This window comes from Myripristis murdjan, chromosome 13 (assembly GCF_902150065.1).
Source record: "Myripristis murdjan chromosome 13, fMyrMur1.1, whole genome shotgun sequence".
Lineage (NCBI taxonomy): Eukaryota > Metazoa > Chordata > Actinopteri > Holocentriformes > Holocentridae > Myripristis > Myripristis murdjan.
Window position 1 is genome coordinate 24,401,761 of NC_043992.1, and position 23,298 is coordinate 24,425,058.

Consider the following 23,298-nt stretch of genomic DNA (forward strand, 5'->3'; position numbering starts at 1 on the left):
TGATAGTATGTTTTTTTATTCTATGGGGTGTTCTTGCACACAGGCCATGCAAATTATGAAAAGGAGGTGGCGGTGTAGTGGTGCTTCAAAAACATGCTCATGTTGACCAAGTTGTTGCATCATCATCCATGCAGTTCACCCTGTGGGCAAACTGCAGGGGGTCTATGAGTGAGTCAGGGACAGATTTAAGGTAGGACAGGACCAACAGCTCAAGGCACTTCATTAAAAGTCAGCACCACCAGTCTGTAGTGAGGTCACCGAGGCAGGTGATCTTGTCCTTTGGTAACAGCAGTGGAAGTCTTGCATTTTTAGTACACATACAAGACACACACGCACTTAGGCAAGAGTGCAAAGGTGCTTATTCCATGTATGTGTCTTGCTGTGTATACAAGTGTGCAACCAAGCAAGGATATTTGCTTAAACTGGTTAGTACTGTGCACCTGCCTGCTCAATATCACCCCCTCTCCCTAACAGGTGCCTCTGTCAACTTTCTCTCCCTGGGGTCGCCTCCTCCAAAGTTAATATTTCGGCTTGGCAGCAAATCTATCTCTATTTATCTGTGTGTGTGTGTGTGTGTGTGTGTGTGTGTGTGTGTGTGTGTGTGTGTGCTTCCTCGGTCTGTGTTAGACAGCTCTGTATATCGGTAGTTTGTGCATATTGCAGCTCTATAGATAGACACGAGGTGCTGCAGGTCTTTGATACACTGTACCAGCATACCTCTCTCTAATTGGAAATTCAACCTGTGCAGTGAAGCAGAAATCTGCCGCGGTCAGCAGCTTAGCTTTGTTTTCATTAACACACACACACACACACACACGTGCACACACACATGTGCACACACACACACACACATGCATAGAAAAAGCAGCTAACACCCACCTACCTTTGCTTCCTTGAAGGACAGCAGGTCTGATAGTAATATTAATTGGTACTGCGAGCTAATTGGTACTGCAAGCCTCTGCAAGAAATTCAGTACCGTGGGCTACACACACACACACACACACACACAGAGAGAGAGATACATGCACACAGAGTGGATGCTCATACACATCCTGCACATCTTCTACGCATCCATATCCTCCAATGCAGGTCACTACAGCAGCACTTACAATCACATCAACATGCATGAATGATGATATTATGTGTACACTGTCACAATGTAAAGCCCATTGTAGTGCTTTATGAAAGAGTTCTCATAAATAGCTGTGTATAGCTTTGGTGCAGCCTTTTGGTGTCTCATTCACACACAGACACACACACGCGCGCACGCGCGCGCGCACACACACACACACACACAAACACTCTCTCCATGTTGGTGGATGTGAGTGGCATATTCATTCTGCAGCCGTCTCTCTTTTTCTCTCGCTCTCTCTCCCTGTATCAGGACAGAGTTCCACACCAATGCTTTCCCTAGATTACACTTATTCTTCTAGAAAAGACAGAGACACCATACCAGCACACACACACACACACACACACACACACACACACACACACACACACACGCATATGCACGCACACACGCGCACACACACACATACACATATACATAAACACCCTGCGGCAATTCTCGTATACAATATTAACGCAGCATGCGATCTGTCCCTTAGTGCCTCATTCACATAAACAGCCCCCCAGCACACACACACACACACACACACACACACACACACACACACACACACACACACACAAAATGAAACACGTGCTATCTCCTGCATTTCATATTCGGGCTGCACTGGATGTGCCAATCAGAGAGCATTGAGGGCAGCTCCTGACTCAGTGTGCCTTTCTACTGACTCCTGTAGGTCATGTCTTGTATCACCAGTTGTCACGACTCTAGACATCTTCACAGAATCAACAGCATCAACAAAAACAGAAAATAGTTGATAGCAAAAAAATATATAAATAAGAAAAAGTTGAGTGTTACAGCATGACAGCCGGGCAAAAACCCCAAATAAAATGTTGGAGATGTCTGTCAAGCATATTTGAATATGTTCAGTGAATAGGAAACTGTTAGGCGTTATGTAGTGAGTTTGAATGATTTATGTTTTATTATTCTACCTCTCTTCGGTCTGTCACCCAGTTTTTCTTGCCACTGCCAAAATCCAATAAACAATATTTATCTAAAAAAGTGTGAGGCCTCTGCCACTGGTGCCCCGCTAGTTTGTTGGGTGTCAGGGGAATTCAAATAGTGGGAGAATTTAGTTTGTACATTTTAGCCTGAGGCGCTAGAGGAAAGTTCACCAAAGTTGTCAGGGTTCATCCTCCATGTAGCATGAATATGCTCTCCGAATTTCATGGCAATCCACCTAATATATTTTGAGATATCAAATTTGACATTTTGGTCTGAGGGTGGAGCTTGAGGAATAGCAATGGAACATCAAAATCAAGAGGAATCTTCCTTTGGGAAGTATGAATCCATTCACCAAACACTATGACAATTATGACAAATTTGAAAATATGAAAAATTGATGGGGTTTATTCCCTGGGAAGCATGAGTACACTCAGATATTTACTCAACAATCCATCCTTTACATTTAAAGATATGCTGCGTACAAGTCAAATGTTTGGCCTGAGGGTGGCACTAGAGAAAGGTCATGAGGTCACCAAAGTGTACTGGGTTCATTCCCCGAGGAGCATGAATGCGCTCACCAAATTTCGCTAGATTTTGAACTATGTTGCATCGTAAGAAATAGTTGAACAGACAGACGTACAGTCAAACAGACCAACATGGCCATCATTAGGCCCTGTCTGCCAGACGGGCAGAAGCAACGTAATGTAAAAATTTAATGAGATGTTGGAATGTTGTAGTTTGAATATCCCATATCCTAGTTTAGGAGTATAACACACAGACACACACACACACACACACACACACACACACACACACACACACACACACACACACATACAGAACCCTACTGAATAGAAACAGCTCAGTTTCCCCATAGCCCACATTGTATAGACACAGGGAAGCAGAGTTCATACAGTGTGCAGGCCTAATCCAGTATCCTCATTTAACCTTATAATGCACAACATACTGAAGGCAAACATTAATGCTCTCTCTCTCTCTCTCTGTCTCTCTCTCTCTCACATACACACACACACACAGACACACGCGCACACACACATGCAAACAGACATAATCCAGGATTTTTTTCCCCCAATGAGCCTCACAACACGTACTGTGTAGACACATATTGGGCACACACACACTGTGCTGTATAAAGGATATGCTCTAGTCCACACTGCATACAAAGACAGATTGCAGGAATTAGAGAGATGCAAATGCACACATCAGTTCACACACTTGCTAACACACACATGAATGCATGCATGCATGCATGCATGCACATACAAATGATAGCCTCTGCTATATTTCTATATTTCTCTTCTGTATTGCTCTAGTCTTCCTTCATTTAATTATCATCTTACTGTGCTACTGAAAAAGCCCTGCAGCCAGAAAACACATGCTATAAATACAAGAAAACAGAAAATCATTGGCAGTCAATTGAACCACTTAAATGAAACCATAATCAAGATTATCAATATGAATACAGTGTCCTCTGCCCCCAGCCCTCTCTCTCTCTCTCTCTCTCTCTCTCTCTCTCTCTCTCTCTCTCTCTCTCTCTCTCTCTCTCTCTCTCTCTCTTTCCCTGCCTCACGTCTTTCCTTTGTCACATGATCTACCTTCTGAATGGAAACCTCCGTAGCAAAGATTTCTTTTTGTGAACAATTGCTTATTGATTTTCAATGTCATTATGCTTTCACTGACTAGAGTTTCAGCTCGCTCGCTTTCGGCTCCCATATCAATAAGGGTCCATTACTAAATCTATTCTGACCAATTGCCTTGCAGAGGCACAGTGGCTCTGTTTTCACTGCACTATAGAATTTTACTTTATTTCAGTGGTTTGGAAAAAAAAAATAAATCTGCAGTATTTCAAATTATTTTAACAAACACCCAGTTTAACTTCATTAACTTTCTCCAAAGCTGTGTGATGCAGTTATAATACTGAATGTCTATTGTGGAGTGTATTTGTGTTTTGTGGACAAGACTATTGTATGTCTCCTCTCTTCTCACTCACAAGCAACCATTGCTTGGACTATGCTGTTGCTGTGGCAGTTCTTTAAAAAACAAACAAACAAACGAAACAACAATTTGCAAATATCCATCTTAACTCATTTACTCTAAAATAAGTTCATTTGTTTCCAATGTCAATCCATTGCAATTAAGTTTATCTCAATTTATCTTTTTTTTTAATTCAACATTTTTTTAATTCACATTATTTCAGGATACTGACACTTGTTTTTTTTTATTTTTATTTGTATTTTTTAAGAACCACACCTGAAATAAGACATGCTTTACTGGAAATAAGTACATATTTAGGGCCCGAGCGCTGGAATAGCGCGAAGCCCTATTGTTATTGTAGTGATTCTTTCTTCTTCTTCTTCTTCTTATTATTACGTGTCATTAGGCCTTAATTTGACCCCCTAAACATGCTCAAAAATTCACCAAATTCGGCACGCACCTCAGGTCTGGTGAAAAATTCAATAAAATGGAAAAACGAACCCCCTAAGTGCAAAAATGGGCTCGGTAGCGCCACCTAGGCACACAAAGGCAGCCCCTGCAGCCCACAGGAATGTGCTAGAAAGACCAAACCAACGCCGAAATGTAGGTCTCATCAAGCCCTACAATTCACGCGCTGACACCCCCCACCTAAAACCAACAGGAAGTCTGCAATTTGCGTTGCAAAGTCACGTTCTCGCCCAAAATTCCACCTTTGAACAAAATCTATCTCCTCCCAGGGCGTAAATGTCAGCGGCTTGAAAATTGCACAGATGACAGAGGACACAGTGCTGAACAAAAGTTCTGAAGGATTTCGTCATTACTCGATTAGTTTGGATTTTATAAGACCTCCAAGTCAGAGTGACCAGAGCCAAAACCTCATTTTTTCCCATGGAGTTTGGTGTGAAGAGGCTGACTTTTGGCACTCATGAAGCCCCTGGAGTCTAAAGTAAAAGTCTGACGGCTTTGAAAACTATGCAGATGGAAAGAGGACAAAAATTCCTACAAAAATATGTAGTTTTGATGTGGATTGGACCAAGTTTGTGGGAGCTGTGAAGAGTTTTTAAACATTTTTGACTCTGGTGTGCTCTGCTCTGCACTCTGCCTGGACATGTGACTCACTCTAGCTGCCTCAGGAATGCGCAATACACACCCATTGTAAGAGCTCAGAGGGAGCAGAAAACACTCTCAAACTAAAACTGCCATAACTCAAAAACAGTAAAAGATAGCAAAATCATGTAAATGGGAGATTTATAGATCCGAGTCTTGTGACTCGTTTAAACTTTGAATCAAGTTTATAACTCAAACGGTGACCGAGCTGTGACGCCTCAAACAGGGGTGGGTTTTATGGATTTCTCCACTGGATTGAATGAGGATTTCTCTGTCTGCCTGCATTTTGGTGTGATCATGCCACAGCTGCCACTACTCAAGTCAGTCACACACTAGGACATGCTAAGGGCGCCATCTGCTGGAGGGGCGCTGCTAGTGGCCAGAGGGGCACCAGCAGCGAATGTACTACCAGTGGGTTTTTGTTGCGTCGTGTGTGTGTGTGTGTGTATGTGTGTGTGTGTGTGTGTGTGTGTGTGTGTGCGCGCACGTGTGTGTGTGTGCACGTGCGTATGTGTGTGTGTGTTTGTGTGAGTGAGTGAGTGTGTGTGCCTGCATTTTGGTGTGATCATGCAGCAGCTGCCAGTAGTCCTGTCGGTCACACACTAGGACTTCCGCGGCCTTTCAAAATAAAAGCCCAAAACTCTTTCAAAATAAAAGCACCGAAAAATACCCTCAAAACTGGCACAAACGGACGAATTGTCTACACTTCGACGCGCGCGCCGTCCCCGACGTGCACGGGGGGGCGAGGGCCCGTCCAACGCTGCTTGCAGCTTTAATTTTTCTTGTCTTTTGAGTTCACCCTGTAGATTTTTTTCCCCATTCAATCATGCGTTGACTAAATCCTGCAGTTGACTAATTTTATTTCTAAAGTGAATATTTCCTGCAGCGTAGAGTCATGTAGCAGTGCAATAGCCATGACAAAAATCCCGAGTAGAATCAGTTTCAAACAGTTCAGTGTAAACGCAGCCCATTGTACTGATGCTGAGGTGATTATTACAATGCTGATAATGATCACAAAGAAAACACGGTCAATATGCAATTGATTGATGCTCTCCCTGCTCCCTCTCTTCTATTCTTCAGCTTATTGTCTCTTTCATTTTCTCTCATCCCTCCATCCAATCACATCTGGTCCGTGTGGACTGCCTGCAGAATATGAACAGCATAATATGTTCCAGCTGTACACACAGTAAAGAAAGAAAGAAAGAAAGAAAGAAAAAAGAAATCATTGTCTCTGTTATCGAGCCTGTCATTTCTCCCTCATCTCAATATCATTGTCTTATACAAAAAAAAAAACAAAAAAACAACTGTGATAAGTGAGGGATGTTATTTTTCTTTCCTGGACAACTTTCTTTGGCTCTACAATACTAACAATGACACACCAGAAGTCGATCTTCTGCTTTATGGGGATTTGTTCAACAGTCTTGACATTAATACTTTCATTTCAGGGTGATAAGCAACAATCTCGCTGCAGGCTGTTAGGATTGTAGTGTGCTCTCCTTATTCAGTGCAACAATGTTCGCGCATGTAGTTCAGGCCATGGGCTCCACTGGCAGTGCCTACTGAAATACAGTTGTAGATGCAGAGATGAATCAGGTGTTCTTCGCTCTCTCTGCCTTCCAACTAAAGTTTAATCCTCACTGTACTTGCTAGAGCCATGTAATCATCCTGTCCCATCAGCCCATCCAATTATCCCTTCAATTTTCTAGATATTACCAAATCGCTGTTCTTCTCTAAGAACTGTTTCAGTCTGCTGGGTGTAGATGGATTAATCGCATTTGACAAGCAAGTTACTTTTTGAACCGCTGCAATAGACCAGTAAATTTCAGTTAGTATAAAAAAAAGTGATGGCCACTAGGGCATTACTGTCGATGCGCCAATGCAATCAATTGCTCACCCCTGTTTCCTTGCTTCGGTCCTTTGTCTGTACTCTTTCTGTATCTTTGTTCCTTACCCTCATCTCTGCATCTGTACCTCTCGAGCCAATCGATGCTGCGATTGTACTCATAACCGGGATCCTGCCATCCTTCATCCATCTGTGTCTTTATTTAATCAATACAGAACGTACAGTATTTGTAATGTCAAGGACTCCAGTTGTGCTAAACTCTTTTTTTCTTTCAGTCTTTGTACAATTCCTCTCTGTTCATGCCAGACCAATACACGATGATATGATGACTTGATGTGTATAGAAGCAGCAGTTGCACAGATCCAAATATCTACTGTTCTCATCCCTCATCCCACATTTAGGCTAGTGTAATGTACAAAAAAATACATTTTAAAAAATCATAAAACAGTTAAAATCATTATTATTAGTTATAAATAGATATCCATTTTGCAACTCTCCAAAATATGTGCAACTTTTCCACATGTATCATGTGGAAAAGTGATCACTAATGATCATTGCTGGAAAAAATGTGGTGCGCAGGATGTGAGGTGTTTCTCGCTTCCACCAGCTGCAACTGCAGTTTGTTAGTAATAAATACAGGAAAAATTTGGTAATTAGCCTCCTAGATGATAGGTGAGCGCTTATCACCTATCAGGTCATTAGGCTTGCGACCAGGAGTTCCAAAACATGAATATATATAGCAAATAAACTTGAAACCAAAATTAAATAAAGAATAAAATGTGGATTTCACAGATGCGCAGTTTTGAATATTACAAAAACTTTTGCACACCTTGAAACTTGTTGAAACATGGTCTTTCTGTCTCGCTCCCCTCAGTTGACCTGGACCGTCTCTATGACGACGTCAAGCGTTACAGCTGTACCCCTCGCAACTACTCTGTGAACCTCCGCGAGGAACTGAGGGCCACCAATGCTGTCTTCTTTCCTCGCTGTCTGCTGGTGAAACGATGCGGAGGGAACTGCGGCTGTGGCACTGATAACTGGAACAGTGGCTGCACCTGTCAGGCTGCCAAGACCACACTCAAACTGCACGAGGTAGGCCTCATAACACACACAGAAAACACACACGCACACAGAGATAAATAGAGGGAGATGGAGAGAGAGAGAGAAAGAGAGAGAGAGAGAGAGAGAGGGAGATTAATAAATCATGGCAAAGGAAGGTGAGACAAGTGAGAAAGAGAGATTGTGTTATTTTAATATTGAGGCCTAAACCCGTTATTTGGGGATTTAGCATTGTGTAAGAGGCGTTCCCCTGTAAAAGTTATCTTGCACACCTGCCGTTAGCCCTAAAACACTTGCGCTACCCATTACATTATGCATAGGCGTGGTTTGGGCGTTACGCCAGTTAAACCAATCAGTGTGCCTGGTGCCATTGCCTTTAAGAGCAGTCTGCGCTATCCCAAATCCTAAAACCGAAACCCCTGATGGAGAGAGGAAGGTCGCGATTTAGTACTATCTCTGCCATTTTCTCAGGGGTTCAACTGAGGCTAAAGCAAGGTGGCTTTTTATAGGTGAGTTAATTGGGGAGGTGGAGCCGCATGTGCACGTCCATGTGTCCAAGTGGACGCGCATTGAAGCCACCTGGGCGCACTCTTGTAAAAGCCCAAATGGGATAGCGGGTGGTTCTGAGGACCCACTATCCGCTTTCCCTAACGCGTGTGGTCAAGATAGCAATTGTCGGGAAAGCGCCTAAACACGCACACGGACACACCTCCAGGCGCAAATAAAGGAGTCGGCATAATGTATAGCGGGTAGTGTGGGCGCAAGATACCGTTTAGGGATAGTGAAAGCTGTGAAATGCGCAATTCACAGGTAGCGGGTAGTGGCAACGGGTAGCACAGTGTGAAAGATAGAGCCCCTAAGCTTTCTCATTCATTATTTTATTCTGTTGCTACTGCCTTCTGGAATGGGACTGGAAATACTGCATTTGTTCATGGCCATGCCTGCAAAGTCCCATTGAATTGAACTGAATTGAATTGAACTGAATCATCACACTGAACTGAACTGAACTGAGACGAACTGACCTGAAAACAAGTAATGGAGAAGGAGAGGAAAGAGAGGATGGAGAGAGGAAGTAAGTTATGTAACAAGAGAGCAAGAGAATGAGTAAGAGAGTGGATGAGAGGGTGACAAGATAAAGGTGGAGGACAAAGAGATACAGGTGGTGAGAACAAGAGAGAGCGAGGGAGAAGCTGGGAGAAACTAGGCGTGCAGCGCCAGGTGTGGCATCAACAATGAAGCAGTAGCAGTGCACCACCAGCCTAACATTTCCCCCCTGCTTTTGCCTACCCTTCTCCGTTCACACCCTCCCTCTATCCATTTCTGTCTTTGCGCTGGTACCATTCCATCACTCTCACTGGGCCTCTGTCATCTTCTCATTGCTTTTTTTTCCATTTTCAATTTATCCCTTTGCAATGCACCATTCTTTTTTTCCCCCAAGCCTGTCATTCATTCATTTTCTCTCTTCCCTCCATCTCTTTGTGTCTTTGTTCTATCATCGCTTCATTATGGAATTGCTGTCTGCAGGGCCCTGTCTCTGCCTCAGTCCCTCTCTCTCTGCTAAAGGCATACAAAGAATCAAGACAAAACTGGGATCGGTTCTTTAATTGTGTGTGCGTGTGTGTTTGTATCCATTGTATGTGTTGGTTAGAGAGAGATTTCCAGCTGTTCCCCTCCTTGTAGGCAGTCCTAGACCTGATGATGCTTCCTTCACTGACTTACCTTCTAAAGAAACACATTATTAGTCACACTATTGTTTCAGTGCTGGGAAGTCCTGACATAAATCATCGGCAGCCGTGCTTTCACTTGGGTTTGGAAAACAAATTCACCGCATCACTTGTGGAACAATTTGTATTCCCGGCCTGTTTTTGATATTTGAGGTGGCACCTGAAAACAATGTGAGTCCTTACAATAACAGCACTGTTTGTGAAATATTGACCTAAACCTAAGCGTAAAATCAGTTTCATATCTCATTAATAAAACCTCAGTGAAAGCAGAGCCAGTGTGAAGTTTTAACAAAAGTAGGAAATGGAGGCACTTTGTTATGATAAAGTAGCCTCGACTTTGGCACCACATTTGTATGCTTCATGCTTAACCTTTACTTTAAAGCTACAGTGTACACTCCTGATAATGTTAAAATAAAATAAAAAAAAATAAAAAAACATAAGAAGGATATTATTTAATATCAGTTTGTGTCTGTCTGCGACCCCAGGTGTATATGGCTGCAAACACCTGATGTATCTAATGTATGTTTGGAAGATTTTGGGGCATACGTTATTGTGGGTGTGATCTGCACTAGCTGATACTTCACTGCTTCTTCAACCATTCATTCATTCATTCATTCATTCATTCTTTAATTCATTCATTTTGCAAACCACTTATCCTTGTAAGGGTTATGGCTTCTTCAACCATTGTGGTGTCATTACACATGCTGCTTATAATGCAAGCTAGCTCCTGACCAAGAGGAGGATGGAGCTAAAATGCACTTCTCATCTTAAGACCAAAGGCTGCATATTTTAAAGGGATAGTTCACCCATTTTGGGGAAAAAAAAAATACATTAGGCTATTTAATTTCTTCCCTAGCTGTTATGTAGGACAGTAACAATGCTATCTTGAGTGCTGGATATTGTCTAGATGCTTGTCTGGAAGCGTGTTCAGACCAACTGCAAAGCACGTTTTTGTGTCATGGACTGTGAATATGTCCGCAAATTTTTCACTTCAGTTGAAACTCACATGAATATGCAGATGGCGCGAATGACTCAAATTTCATGTGTTCACCTCATTCCCAATGCCGAAATTCGTATCATTTGCATTGCCCACCGCAAATTCCATCTATTCATGTTTTTGCATCGACTTTCTATGTAATTGTGCCATGTTATAAACTTGCTTCGAACATGTCATTAGCTTCCTGCCATTGAGGTGGCTTTCCAACCTCACAAATGCTCTTCTGGATGAACAGGCAAAAATTCCCACAGACACACTCCAAAATCTTGTAGAAACTCTTCCCAGAGGAGCAGAAGCTGTTCTAGCTGCAAAGAGGGGACCAACTCCAAATTAATCCCTATGGATTTGGAATGGGATGTCATTAAAGCTCCTGTAGGTGTCATGTGTAGGTGCCCCAATACTTTTGCTTATTTAGTGTATGATTACAGAGTGCACACTGATGCTTTTGTTCCAATTACTATTTCTAACCACTTTTACTGTTATCAACGCCGGGAAAGACCCGGCAACTTCTGCTTCCTGTATGACTGCCAGAAGAGTTGTAGCCACCACACAGACGGAAATAGTTTGCCTGATTTTTCTATCATTTGTATCCACACTGGAGGACAAAAATAACTTTCTCTGGAGTAATAAAAAAAATAGCTGGCAAGTAATGTTGCAGTTAGCTTAGTTAGCCACAACATCTCTAATTTCACTTTTCTCTACTCTCCCCTGTATCGCACACATATTTAACAATATGGGGGGCTTAAGGCAGTAATTTCTAAGAATGTTGGCCCGGAGGAAGTCCACCTCAATGGCAGGAGGCTAATGCCAGTATTCAGCATTCAACAACAACGAGAAGAGAAATTAAGTAATATAAAATTTCTCAAAATGGGTGAAGTGTCCCTTTAAATTATTTTATATTAATTTTCAACATTCTATGCCATGTTGGCATTGCTTTTGACATTTTCGAAATTCTAGGGTAAAATGGTTGCATGAAGCTAGACATTATTCTCTTCTGATGTAAATCTCAGTCAACAATCCAAATAGTTGTTAAGCTCACATGACAATCCCACTGACACACTCAGAGTTATCTTTTTTATAATAGAGTAGAGGTTTTCATGGGTCCAAAAAGTCACACCTCAAAGTGAAAGGACCCAGAGTTGGGCTAAATGACCTGAAATAACATATTTTTGGAAAGACAGACCCAGACCAATTAAGGCACAGGGGATGCCAGACCCTGGGTCCTTACAGGCTATAGCGGAGGATGTCTGTGTCAAAATATACTATGTAGGTGGGAAAAAATTAAACCAACAGGCTTTTGTCATTCACCACAGCGATTACGGGCAATAGTTAAAGTTTTTCTGGTTATATGCACCGTTGTCCTTGAGCAAAGTCACTGGGGCACTATATCAAGCTACGATGTGTGTGCTTGGAAAGAGTCAGCTTTAACTTAGCACTATGTCATATAATAGCTGGTCTTACCTGGCAGGTTTAGTACAGTCGCTCTTCCCTTGGGCTGCCGCAAACTGAAACAACATCATGGGGGTGGCTTAATAAAAACAGGTCTATATCAACTGCACTGCTGATTGGAATGACTCTTATTTATATTAGATGATCCATTCGCTAGACGTGTTTGTGTGTCTGTGAAACACTGACCCAACAGGAGCCTACCCAGACCCATGAGACTCAATACAATTTGCACGGGTCTAGAGAAATAGGACCTGGGTGGACCCGTGAAAGCCTCTATTACACAGCTCTTACACAGCTCTTTCTAAGGAAGTGCATGTCTAAGGCTACGGTGAAGAGCTTTCACCTCAGATCGTTTGAAACTGAGATAATTGAGGCTGTGCTTCAGTATAATGAGAGAAGTCAGGGTGTTAGCCCCGTGAAGAACTGCTGACCTGCCTTCTTGCCTTCTGCCTAATGTATGCTCCAGCTCCCAAGGACCCTGAAAAAGAATAAAAAGAGAATAAAAAAAATGAACAAATAAATAATTCAATTCAATTTGTGATATGTGTAGGCGGTTTGTTTAGGTTTACCAAGAGGGATTGTGGGCATGTAATTTATTGTTTTCACAGCAGACCACAGCACCGTGAGAAACCCTGCCTTATCTAATCTGTATTTTGACATGCCGCATTCATGTCAGTGTCAGGTGTTTATGACACATATGCAATAAATCCTCATTAGAATGACAATTTCCTTCTCCCTGTCTCATCCTGTCATCTTTCCTCTGCTCCTCTTTCATTTGATTGAGATTACAGCACTTTCTTATGAGTGATGCTTTTTAATTGAGGTTTTACATCTGATTCTCATTGTTTTTCATCCCTTTTTTGTCAAATGGGACCCACAAGACCCACAAAAGTGCTTATCAACTATCCAAGCACTTTCAACACACTCAAGTAATTCAGATAATAATTATGTGTATCCACTTCCTTCTCCTGCCTTTTCCCTGCCTCCAACAGGTGCTGAAATATGCTCCAGAGGTGACTGTGCATCAGCGCCACCGGAGGCCCCGGGTGCGTTGGGTCATAGACGAGATCTTCCTCACGCACCATGACAAGTGTGAGTGTGTGTGTCCCTCCAGGCCCCCTCGCTGAGACTCTCAACCCACAGACTGACACACACACACACATCTGGAACTTTTGGACGAGCTGTTCTTCGTTTATTCACTTTGAAATGAACTTCACATTTGTAAAAGCGATGCAGACACGCATGCAGACACAGCAACACACCGAGAACCGGCAATTTGAGTGACAGACCACATCGTGTGTCATACGTAATGACATGCCTTCTCACATGCCCCACCATACCAACCACAGTTTGTAAAGATGATACCTTGGAGTGCAAAAGTATACTTCGTCACATACATACACACACACACACACACACACACACACACAAATTCCAAATTACAATCCTTTTCTCTCACACAAATAAACTGTAAACCTTGCTCTGTAGACAGGCCAGTGTTATCTCTACTTAAAAATATTTCTGCAACTTGGGATCTTAACTTTTCCCTGTTTAAACAGTCATGAAGCATCACATCTGTGCCACAAAGGGTTAAAATAACAGCCTGTCTTTTCCTGGAATTAGCTCACATTCAATTCAGTCAACTTTTTTTCTTCAAAATCCAAATATTTAAAAACTTTTATTATAATAAAAATGTCATAAATAAACTTATAAAGAAATAATGGGAATAATTGCTTCATCAGTGGCAAGTGAACTGCACTTACTTATTAACATTTTGATTGAATTACTTGAATTGGCCCCGGTTTGAATTGAATTGACTCCAGTCTTAATGTAAACATAGTCTTTTATTTATGTGTCATTATATTTTAACGGCCCTGTTCCTAGAAACTTGATGCGATTCTCCTGCCAGAAGCTCAGTGAGCTGAGAGAGTGTGAGACAGAAGGAAGGATGGAGGAAGTGAAAACCAAAATAACACATTATCTTGCTGTGGAATTAGGCTAACCGCAACGCTCTGGCTTCTCAATTGCACAAACACACTGGCATACTCGCACCCACACACACACACACACATACAATGCACGATACACACTAGACACCGTGGTTTCCACTCCTATGGAAAGCTGTAGTTATTTATACACAATTCTTCATTGCCCTGTTTTCCTGTGAAGTCCTTTGTTGTGCAACTTCATTGCCTCTGATAAAAGAATGCGTTGGAGGAATACACCGCCCCGTTCCCAAATGTTCACACTCTGTGTTTTCTGTACCTCCATCCTTGCCTGGGTCTCATTCCTTCCCTCCCTCTCCCTCCTTTCCTTGCTCTCTCGCTGCCCTCCTCTTTTCCCTCTGTCTCTCTCTCTCTCTCTCTGTCTCCCTTCATCCCTTGTGCCCTAACACATCAAAGGAGATTTCGGATCAGGCCGTAGTGCTCAGCCTAATGTTCCGAGCGTTCCTTGCATTCCTGCTCCCAACCGGAATTCTGCTAACACGGATAAAACCATGACCTTCCCTCAGACCCCCAAACAAATAACAGAGGACAGAGAGAGGGAAACTCAGAGAGAAGGAGGTCTAGTCCAGTCAGGCAATGCCACAGAAAGGTTGCTCTAGAAGACTCCTTAGAGCGCAGCCACTTCTAACTGAGTGGTTTTGTTGCAGGAATATTTTAATCTTGCCTGGTCTTTTATTTTTTTGTCTTTGAGAAGATGCACACATGCATCATGAGCTGAACCACCGGCCTACGTAGATCAGGATTCTGAACCTGAAAATGAGATCTGTGATTGTGCGGTTGGAATGAAAGAGAGCGATGTTCTTGGTGCGGTAACCTCCTGTGTTTGTTGAAAATATAACTGATACTTTAACATTCCTTTACTTAAATGTGTGTGTGTGTGTGTGTGTGTGTGTGTGTGTGTGTGTGCATGCGTCAGTCTGCCTGTAACAGTTCAGGAAGGCCTCCTTTTGTTTAAGGGGTGGAGGGTTACCAACAGTCTGTGAGAGCTGGCAGTGGCCATAAGGATGTGAATGGTGGGCATGTGACTGCGTGTGTGTCTGTGTGTGTGTGTGTGTGTGTGTGTGTGTGTGTGGGTACACTATCAACGGCCCTAGAACAAGAATTCATATCTAAAATGGCTGCCAACAAAAACTGCAGTGACCTCTCTTTGTTATTTCTATCCACATGACCCGACTGTGAGAAACAGATACTTTGGCTCTATCGTCTCTCCACCTTTGTCTTGTGTGTCTCCCTCTGCTGTGGTGAGCACACACACACAGGCACACACACACGTACACACACACACACCTTACATATAAAGCAGGTCACACAATCAGACAGAAATCTAACACTTTGATTCATGTGAAAGTTAATTCTGCCGTTAAAGGAGGATTTTCTGCTTTGCCTTCCCCCCAAACACAGACGAGGAGAGTGATTGGACTCTGAGGCAAATCTCAGGTCACAGTGAAACTCAATCCGCCATGTGCAGGCGGCACTTTTATGTGCACATATATGGGTGTAGGTCATGGGTATCAGAAGCAGCTGTGGCTTCACAAACCTCCACCACAGCCTTAAATATTCAACCTTTTTTTTATGAGTGTGTCAAACTATCTGGTAGCCACATTTCCAAGTGATTCATCCTAGAACGCACACACAGAAACATTAAATCTAATGAAGCATGGAGTTGTTTTTCTTCTGTAGTTCATTGCAGAGAGCAGCCTTATTATCCTCACTCAGTAAGCAAGCTCCTTACGCAAGCGTTCTCCTGCTGTTCACTTGTGAGGTTTTCTCCCGCTCCTATAGCGACATATTCTGAGACACAAAGCATGCACAGAGAGCCGTATAAGAAGAAGTGGGTGTTTTGTTCACAGTTAACAAAGAGGATGAAGGACAGGTAAACTGTTATTTCCCTCTCACAGTAGATCATGAGAGGGACCATGCTTCAATAATGTGTCATTTTTCATGATGCTTTCCTGCAAAATTTATAGTTGCTGATTTATGTGTTGTACATCTATAGTATGTCCAAGGTGTGTGTGTGTGTGTGTGTGTGTGTGTGTGCATCCTGTGTCTGCCAGTTTGCCCGTTTTATCAGCACATTCCACTGTTGCGTGCGCCAAAGTGACATTCCTCTTTTTCCTCATCGCTGATTTGTTTTTCTGCCCCAAGTTGACTCATGATTTACAGTACAATCAAATTTATTTAAACCTCAGATATTTAAACCAACCCGTGTAATTGTAGGGATTTCCTCGGTTTATGCAGAACATGCCAACTAAACGAAGTAAAACCCCACATTAGACCTTAGAGGAGATTTCAGACTATGCGCGTAGACGTATTTCGAAAACCTTGAATAAGCTTTGGTTCAGAATTTCTGCTCCTCCTTTCCTGAGGGTTTCAATTAAACAAAGTTCTACTGTAATGCTTTCCATCCAGAGAAAAGTTGTGATGTTAGTTTGAACTAAAAATGTCCAGCCTGCCTTCACTCAGTAAGATATTCATGACGAAACCGTATGCTTTACCTTAATAATTTATTGTGTCTTTCTCTGTTGTTTTATTAAAGATATCAGCTGGTTGGTTTTGATAAATAAAGTATTTCTAGCACTACTGTCTCCAATGCTTTGATTTTTTTTCTCGCTCTCTCTGCCGACAAAAATGCTTTTATCTGATATTTGACTGAACATGTTTTTTTTGTGATATGACACAATGAAACAAAAGGTATTTTTCAGTACAGTGGCAGAGCTAATAAAATCTAAACAGCTGCTTGTTCATCCACCGGTGGGGTTTAATAGGAAGTGTGTCTGGTTTTATGGGTAAAGGCAGCTAATGGTGGAGGGACACCGAGGTAAAGAGAGAGAGAGAGAGAGTTTCCATGCAGTGTGCTTTCAATGTGATGCCCTTGAGATGGTTTCACTACTGTACTGTCATCACATATATCATGGCACACAACATACAGAGCATACATGTTACCATGGAAACCACGTCATGTATGTCAGAGCAACAGATTATAGTGATAAGGTGAATAGGAGTCATCGTGCCAGCTTACTAATTACAGTCGATATCCATAATTTCTCTCCTCCTCTGCTGCGTGTTAGCAGCTGAGGGTACAGCACATGCACAATGAAAGCAATAATACATGAAAGGGAGTGATATAATGTGTCTCGGACCTCTTGTGTATCACTGCAATTATACCACAGTTTCATCATTAACTCTTTGGGGTTTTTAGGATTCGCTAAATGATTCAGCTTTATTTACATGACTGTGTATTAGCTGCTACACTTCAGCAGGTCAGCTGTTACTTTGAATGTTACAGAAGTCAAAGGTAAACAAGGTGGAGGGTTAAAGAAATGTAACTGGAGTGCTACTACTGGGAGAGATATTCATTCAGCCCGTCAGCCAATCAAAAGGAGTGAAATTGTCTTCCCTTCTTGCGCCAATATTAGTTTATGCCAATGCCCCTCTAGTCCTGATCCCATTACAATCCCAACTCCCCCACAAACAAAATACATTTAGGTTGTTATTTTTTTTCTTTTCTCTGGGTGATTTGGGGTGACTGCATCACTGCGTATGGACAGAGATGATACCAAAGAAACAGGCGAGGGTGGGTGGACAGTGGGGTGTAAATAAAGTGTTTTACATATAAATCAAAAAAGAAATAGAAGATGATGACTTTACAGATATAAAAATGCTTACAGATGATGATAACATAATGGGCATTCATCGATTCATCGCTCCCAACTTCCTTTCCCTCCGAGGCTTCATTTACCCATCCTGTCCTGAGCCTAACATCAATGGAACAGCCCTCCTGTCCCACAGGATTACCAATCTCACTGTAACTGGAAGTAACAGTGGTACCAACTTTTTGTTTGTGTCTCACTGCTTTGGTCTTTCCACTTCCAGCACAAGGATGCATGAGCCTTCCAACTCGCTTCACTTTTCAATGACAAAGCACAAGCAAGTATTTTTTTCTTCTTTTTTTTCTCTTCAGTGCTGATTCTAATGCATACATATATGCATTCTTTGTTTGGTTTTGGATCATCTCTTCCAGCTAGTATATTTGCTATGAAATACAGCAACCAGAAATGCAAAGCACCGATGGCTGCATGTGGTAAATAATCACACAATCTACCCACGTGGTTTGAAGTAACAGAGTGTTTTATTATTCCCACTTATTATCCAGCCCTACCGTTTTCTGACCCCTCCATTTCTCACTGTGAGTAGTCATGACAATGTGAACTACCCCAGTCTTTTCTTTCAAGTCTAACACCACCACTCAAGGCCATTTCCTGTCCCAGTGGTTGCTGTGGCAACCCTTCCTGTGTCGTTATCATTAGAAGGCAGTGTCTCCCCTACAGCCAGCCGGTTCAGTCAGCACATCCAGCCAGCTGGTCTCCAAGTAGCAAGACAGACAGCAGGTCATTTGTCTGTCCATCCGCCCACCAATCCAGTTTATCCAGTCAGATGTCCATCCATCTGTTTTTCCGTTCTTCCCTGACTGACATGTGAGAGTATAAGATGGAGAGATTTACAAAGAGGAAGCAGACCCCTCTTGCTCCCTATGGGCATAACAAAGATTGAGCAAGAAACACGAAAACGAATAAACAGGAGTGAGCAGAATTGAGATAGATATGGGGAAGGGTAGATCAGTCAGAAAAAAGAGAAGGATGGAGGGAGGGAGAGAGGGAGAGAGAGAAGGTCAAAGAGAGAGGGGGAGAGAGAGCATGCTATTTGTTTAAACCCATCATTCCTCGAAGGCTGTTTTTGTATCTGTCAGCAGCTTCTTATCACTTTTCCTCGCAGGCAAACATGCATGCATGCGTGCACACAAACACACACACACACACACACACAGTGTCAACTCGCTTTGTCTAACAGATTAGGCTGTTGTCAGCAGCACTGTGTGTGCTTCCTTGACAATTGTCAAGGAAGCACACACAATGCACACAAACCAAATTACACCAAATTAACATGGACGCCGGCTCCCTGACATGCTTCTGTGCATGTGCAGAGGACTTCTGTCCTCTTCCACCCTTCTGATACTGTTTGACTGTTTCACATCCATTCTTCCCATTGTTTTCCTCTCATCTACTTCTCTTTCTCTCTGCCCTGTGATGTTTTCTTGCTTGCTCTTATCAGGACATATCATCACCCTGCTGTTACCATGGAAACCAGGAAATGAAACCATGAAAGATGGAGGAAAATGTCGGAGAACTTTTCAAACCCCTGTCTGTATCTCCTCTCCCTCCTTTGGTCTCCTTATATTTTTTACGTCATGTATCTCATGTTCTTTTCCTTATCTTTGTTGTTACTTTAACCGGGTGTGTAGATGTGTGTGGTCAAAAACCTTTAATTACTGTGTGCAAAGATACAGTCATTTGATTCAGAAATTACTTTCTTGCATTGCCCTGCAAACATTTTGAGGCAGAATAGATTTGTTGGCACACAAGAATGTCACAAGCCTTTGTAAATACCATATAGTGGCAGACTGAGAGAACAAAAAAGTTTCATTCATAGTTGTCTCTTGTTTCGATCTGCAATATTCTGTGAAATGGGGACCCATTGGGTCTAAATAGTTTCCAGAGCTGTTTTAATGTGAATTATTAGTATGCTCTAATGAAATTTTGCATGCATTTCTGTTCATATAATAATAAACTCAAATAGCACCTTTCAAAGGACAAAGTGCTATGCAGTAAAAACAAAACAAAAACAAAGAAAAACAAACAAAATGCCGTAGTACATAGGTGAATTGACCAAAAAGCAATTTTTAAAAAGCAGGTTTTTAGAAGTGATTTAAAAGACGAGCCAGAGTTTGAAGCCCAGATCTTCTCAGGCAGGTCATTCCAAAGTCTAGGAGCACTGACTGCAAAAGCTCTGTCAGCTTTGTGTATCAGTGTGGATGCTGGAACAACATGTCATGACATAGCTGAGGACCTCAGTGAGCAGGAGGAGATAATGGATCTAATAAATAACTTAGGACGATGCCTCTCTGGGCTTTGTAAGTAATCAATAATATCTTTTATCAATTCTAACAGCAGCACGTAGCCTATTTCCTAGTCAGAGTTACAATCCTGTCAGCAGAGTTTTGGATGAGCTGGAGGCGGAATTTTTTTTTACTAATGCCAGTGAGCAAGGAATCACAGTTTCCACATTTTTGGTATAAAGAAATGGTCTCATCCTTGAAAAGTTTCTGAGATGTTGAAAACAGGATTGAACCATTGATTTAACATCAAAATCAAAATCTCAGCTTACACAAACAGCTGAGTTTTTTTTTTTCTTTCTTTTTTTAATGATACCAGGTTTTCTGTAATGCTGAGTTATTGAATGGAACAGTGAACAAAGACTGCTTGATATTTTGGTATTTGCACTATCTTGACCTAAGATCAGTATATCCCTTGTCAGCATTTAGCTGCAGGAAATGTTGTGGCATCCACTTATGGATGTCATGACGGCAGTTAAGCAGGTTGCCTGTGTTCTTAGCAGATAGATCTGAGTCTAAGGTGGCTTACAGAGAGCACACAAATGGAAAAAAAGGAGTGGACCCAGCACTGAGCCTTGTGGCACACCACAGTGAATACCTGTTCCAATTGACCTGAAATCAACAATACCAAAACAAAAGCACCTGAACCCACAGTTCAGGTAGGACCTGAACTGTGGCCGAGTAGTGCCTCTGATACCCATCCAGGTTTCGAAATGGTCCAAGAGGACATAAAGGTGGTTGTTTGTCTGTTGGTTTGTTTGTTTAAATGAACTGCAATTTCTCAAAAAAATATTTTCACTAATAAAAGCTAGCAGTTGATTTGCTTAGAAATAGGCCTAAAATTGTTAAGATCAGAAGAATCGAGAGAACCTTTTTAAAAGTGGTTTAACAAGAGTAGTTTTTGAAAAAAACAAAAACAAAAACAAATTCACAAACAGAACCTGTTGACAGAGAGAGGTTTAAAATTTGCAGAATAGAGGTGGTAACTATTAAAAATGTCCTTTAGACATTTTACAGGAAGACTATCTAGAGGACAGGTTGAGGTTTTCATTTCATAACCATATCAGTCAGTGTGAGTGGAGAAACTGGATTAAATTAGCAGAGGGAAACTGCACAGCATTTCTCAACAGTAACTGGAAAAGCTGGGAGAGAACTTGAAAACTTGCAACTTGTAATACAGAAAGAAATTTGTCACATTTGTGGCATCTAATAATATCTGACGTCACTTGTACCCACATGGATGAGGACAGTCTTGGCAGAGAGGTAGAGCTCTGGTCAATATCCAAGATTTTTGCACCAGAGAAACTGAATGTTAAGCCCCTAGGAAGTTCAACAAAGTGAACAACCGAGTCTCCCACGAGCAGAAACTCTGGACTGAAGACATTGCCCCCATTACACAGCAAGATTTGAAGGGGTGTCCCTGAAATTGATAACAAGCAGAGACCTCCAGATGACGAGACTCAGGCCTGCAGGCAGTGATGATATCCTTGGACTTTTGGGCTGAGCAGTGTGTCACTCACAGGGCAAGCTGGGCGCTTCCTTCTCCACGGAGATGTTCAAACAGTAGAGCAAAGAAGTCTGACAGCAGGAGGACACTGTCAACCTCTGGCGATTTGAAAAGAGGGAATGACAGTCTCTTATTTCATTTGACCACTGATGCTCAAGATGACCCAGATGGAGACTTTTTACCAGAAGAACCAAACTTTTCTACGTTGTCATCAATAGGTAGCTTGTCCTGCCAGCTCGACCAGGAGGCAGTGCAGTTTAGTTTGCTGGTTAAATGGATCACCGATTAGGTTCAGAAAAACTCAGGATCCATCACAATCTCTGCCGAAAATGCAGACTCTCAAGTGGATAACCCACGACTACATTTCAGACTTTGCCTTGGATTTCTGATGACCAGCAGCAATTATCCGACTGGCTGGCAGTGGATCAAACTCCCAGAATCAGACCTTGCAAGTAATGCCGAACTGTAGATCAGTTAAAAAGACTTAAAAGTTATCAGGGAAAAAAACAGTGTTCATTTCTGATATTCACCAAGGACACTTTTACCATATCTAAAATTATACTCAGAGTTTGGCAAGAAACCAAAAACACATAATTTCCAATTGCCCAAAAGACAAATGCCAACTTGTTTCACATCAGGAGACAGTCAGAGCCCTGCTCTCTGATGTTGAACTTGACTGAAAGCATTTTACCAGCCTGTGGTCTAATGTTTCCTGGGTTATTTTTGTAGTCAAAACCAGCAGAAAAAGTCCAAAGCGATGCAATGCATGATGTAATTTAGGGTGGAGGCTGCTTACACTTAACACTTAATCAGCCTGGACATTGTTTAAAACATAGAGGGATAGAGGTAAAGTGAGACAGACAGACAATGACAAACACGCAGAATGGGATGGATGTGGTGTAGTAAGACAGAACTGGAGAAAAAAGAGACAGATGAGAGGGAAGGACGATGGTACTGAGGCAGACAAACAGACAGACACACGGAGAAAAGCGATTAAGAGAGGTACAGAGGGTTTTAGAGAGATAGACAGATGCAGAGGAAAAGCAAGACACACAGACAGATGATGAAGAGGAAGAGGAGCGCAGATGAAGTCACTGAGGCGTGTAGGAAAGAATGCAGAGAATATGGTCCATAACTGAGACACGATGCAGTGAGACAGCGCTGCCCTACATCACACACTCAGCTGACATGCAGGAAAAAATGAACGGGAGGAGCACTGTCAGTCTGTCCTCTCTTAAGAGGGCCCTCCTGCTGTTCTCTCACACATAAAAGTCAAAAATGATTGTCGGTTTATCGTCGGAGACAACTTCAACAACCAATTAGCAACTCTGTAATGATCACTTGTTGAAGTATATTCTGATAGTTGGCTCTTTAATGCAGTCACCAGTGAACTGTGCCGTCCACTTCTTGAAAACAGCGCAGGGATGACAGGTGTCTCTTGAATGTTTTTAGAAATGTGTGGGACGAGGACTTCATTTTGCACCAATGAAACTCTCTCTCTCTCTCTCTCTCTCTCTCTCTCTCTCTCTCTCTCTCTCTCTCCATTTTGCTTTTTCTCACTTACAAATTCTCTCAGACATGCAG

At 42.2% G+C, this 23,298-nt stretch overlaps 1 protein-coding gene across 2 annotated transcripts in view; it reads left to right on the forward strand.

Annotated features, from left to right (window-relative positions):
- Positions 1–23,298, forward strand: part of pdgfd (platelet derived growth factor d) — an 83,979-nt gene that overhangs the window by 60,243 nt on the left and 438 nt on the right. Inside the window, exons 6-7 of one of the 2 annotated variants that reach the window (XR_003929287.1) lie at positions 7,897–8,114; positions 13,244–16,291. Coding sequence is in view for 1 of the 2 variants with exons in the window: in XM_030067973.1 (XP_029923833.1) it covers positions 7,897–8,114; positions 13,244–13,378 (353 nt within the window). In the remaining variant the exon portion in view is untranslated. Of the gene's footprint in view, positions 1–7,896; positions 8,115–13,243; positions 16,802–23,298 lie in introns of those variants that run through there. The other variant, XM_030067973.1, reaches the window with a different exon arrangement.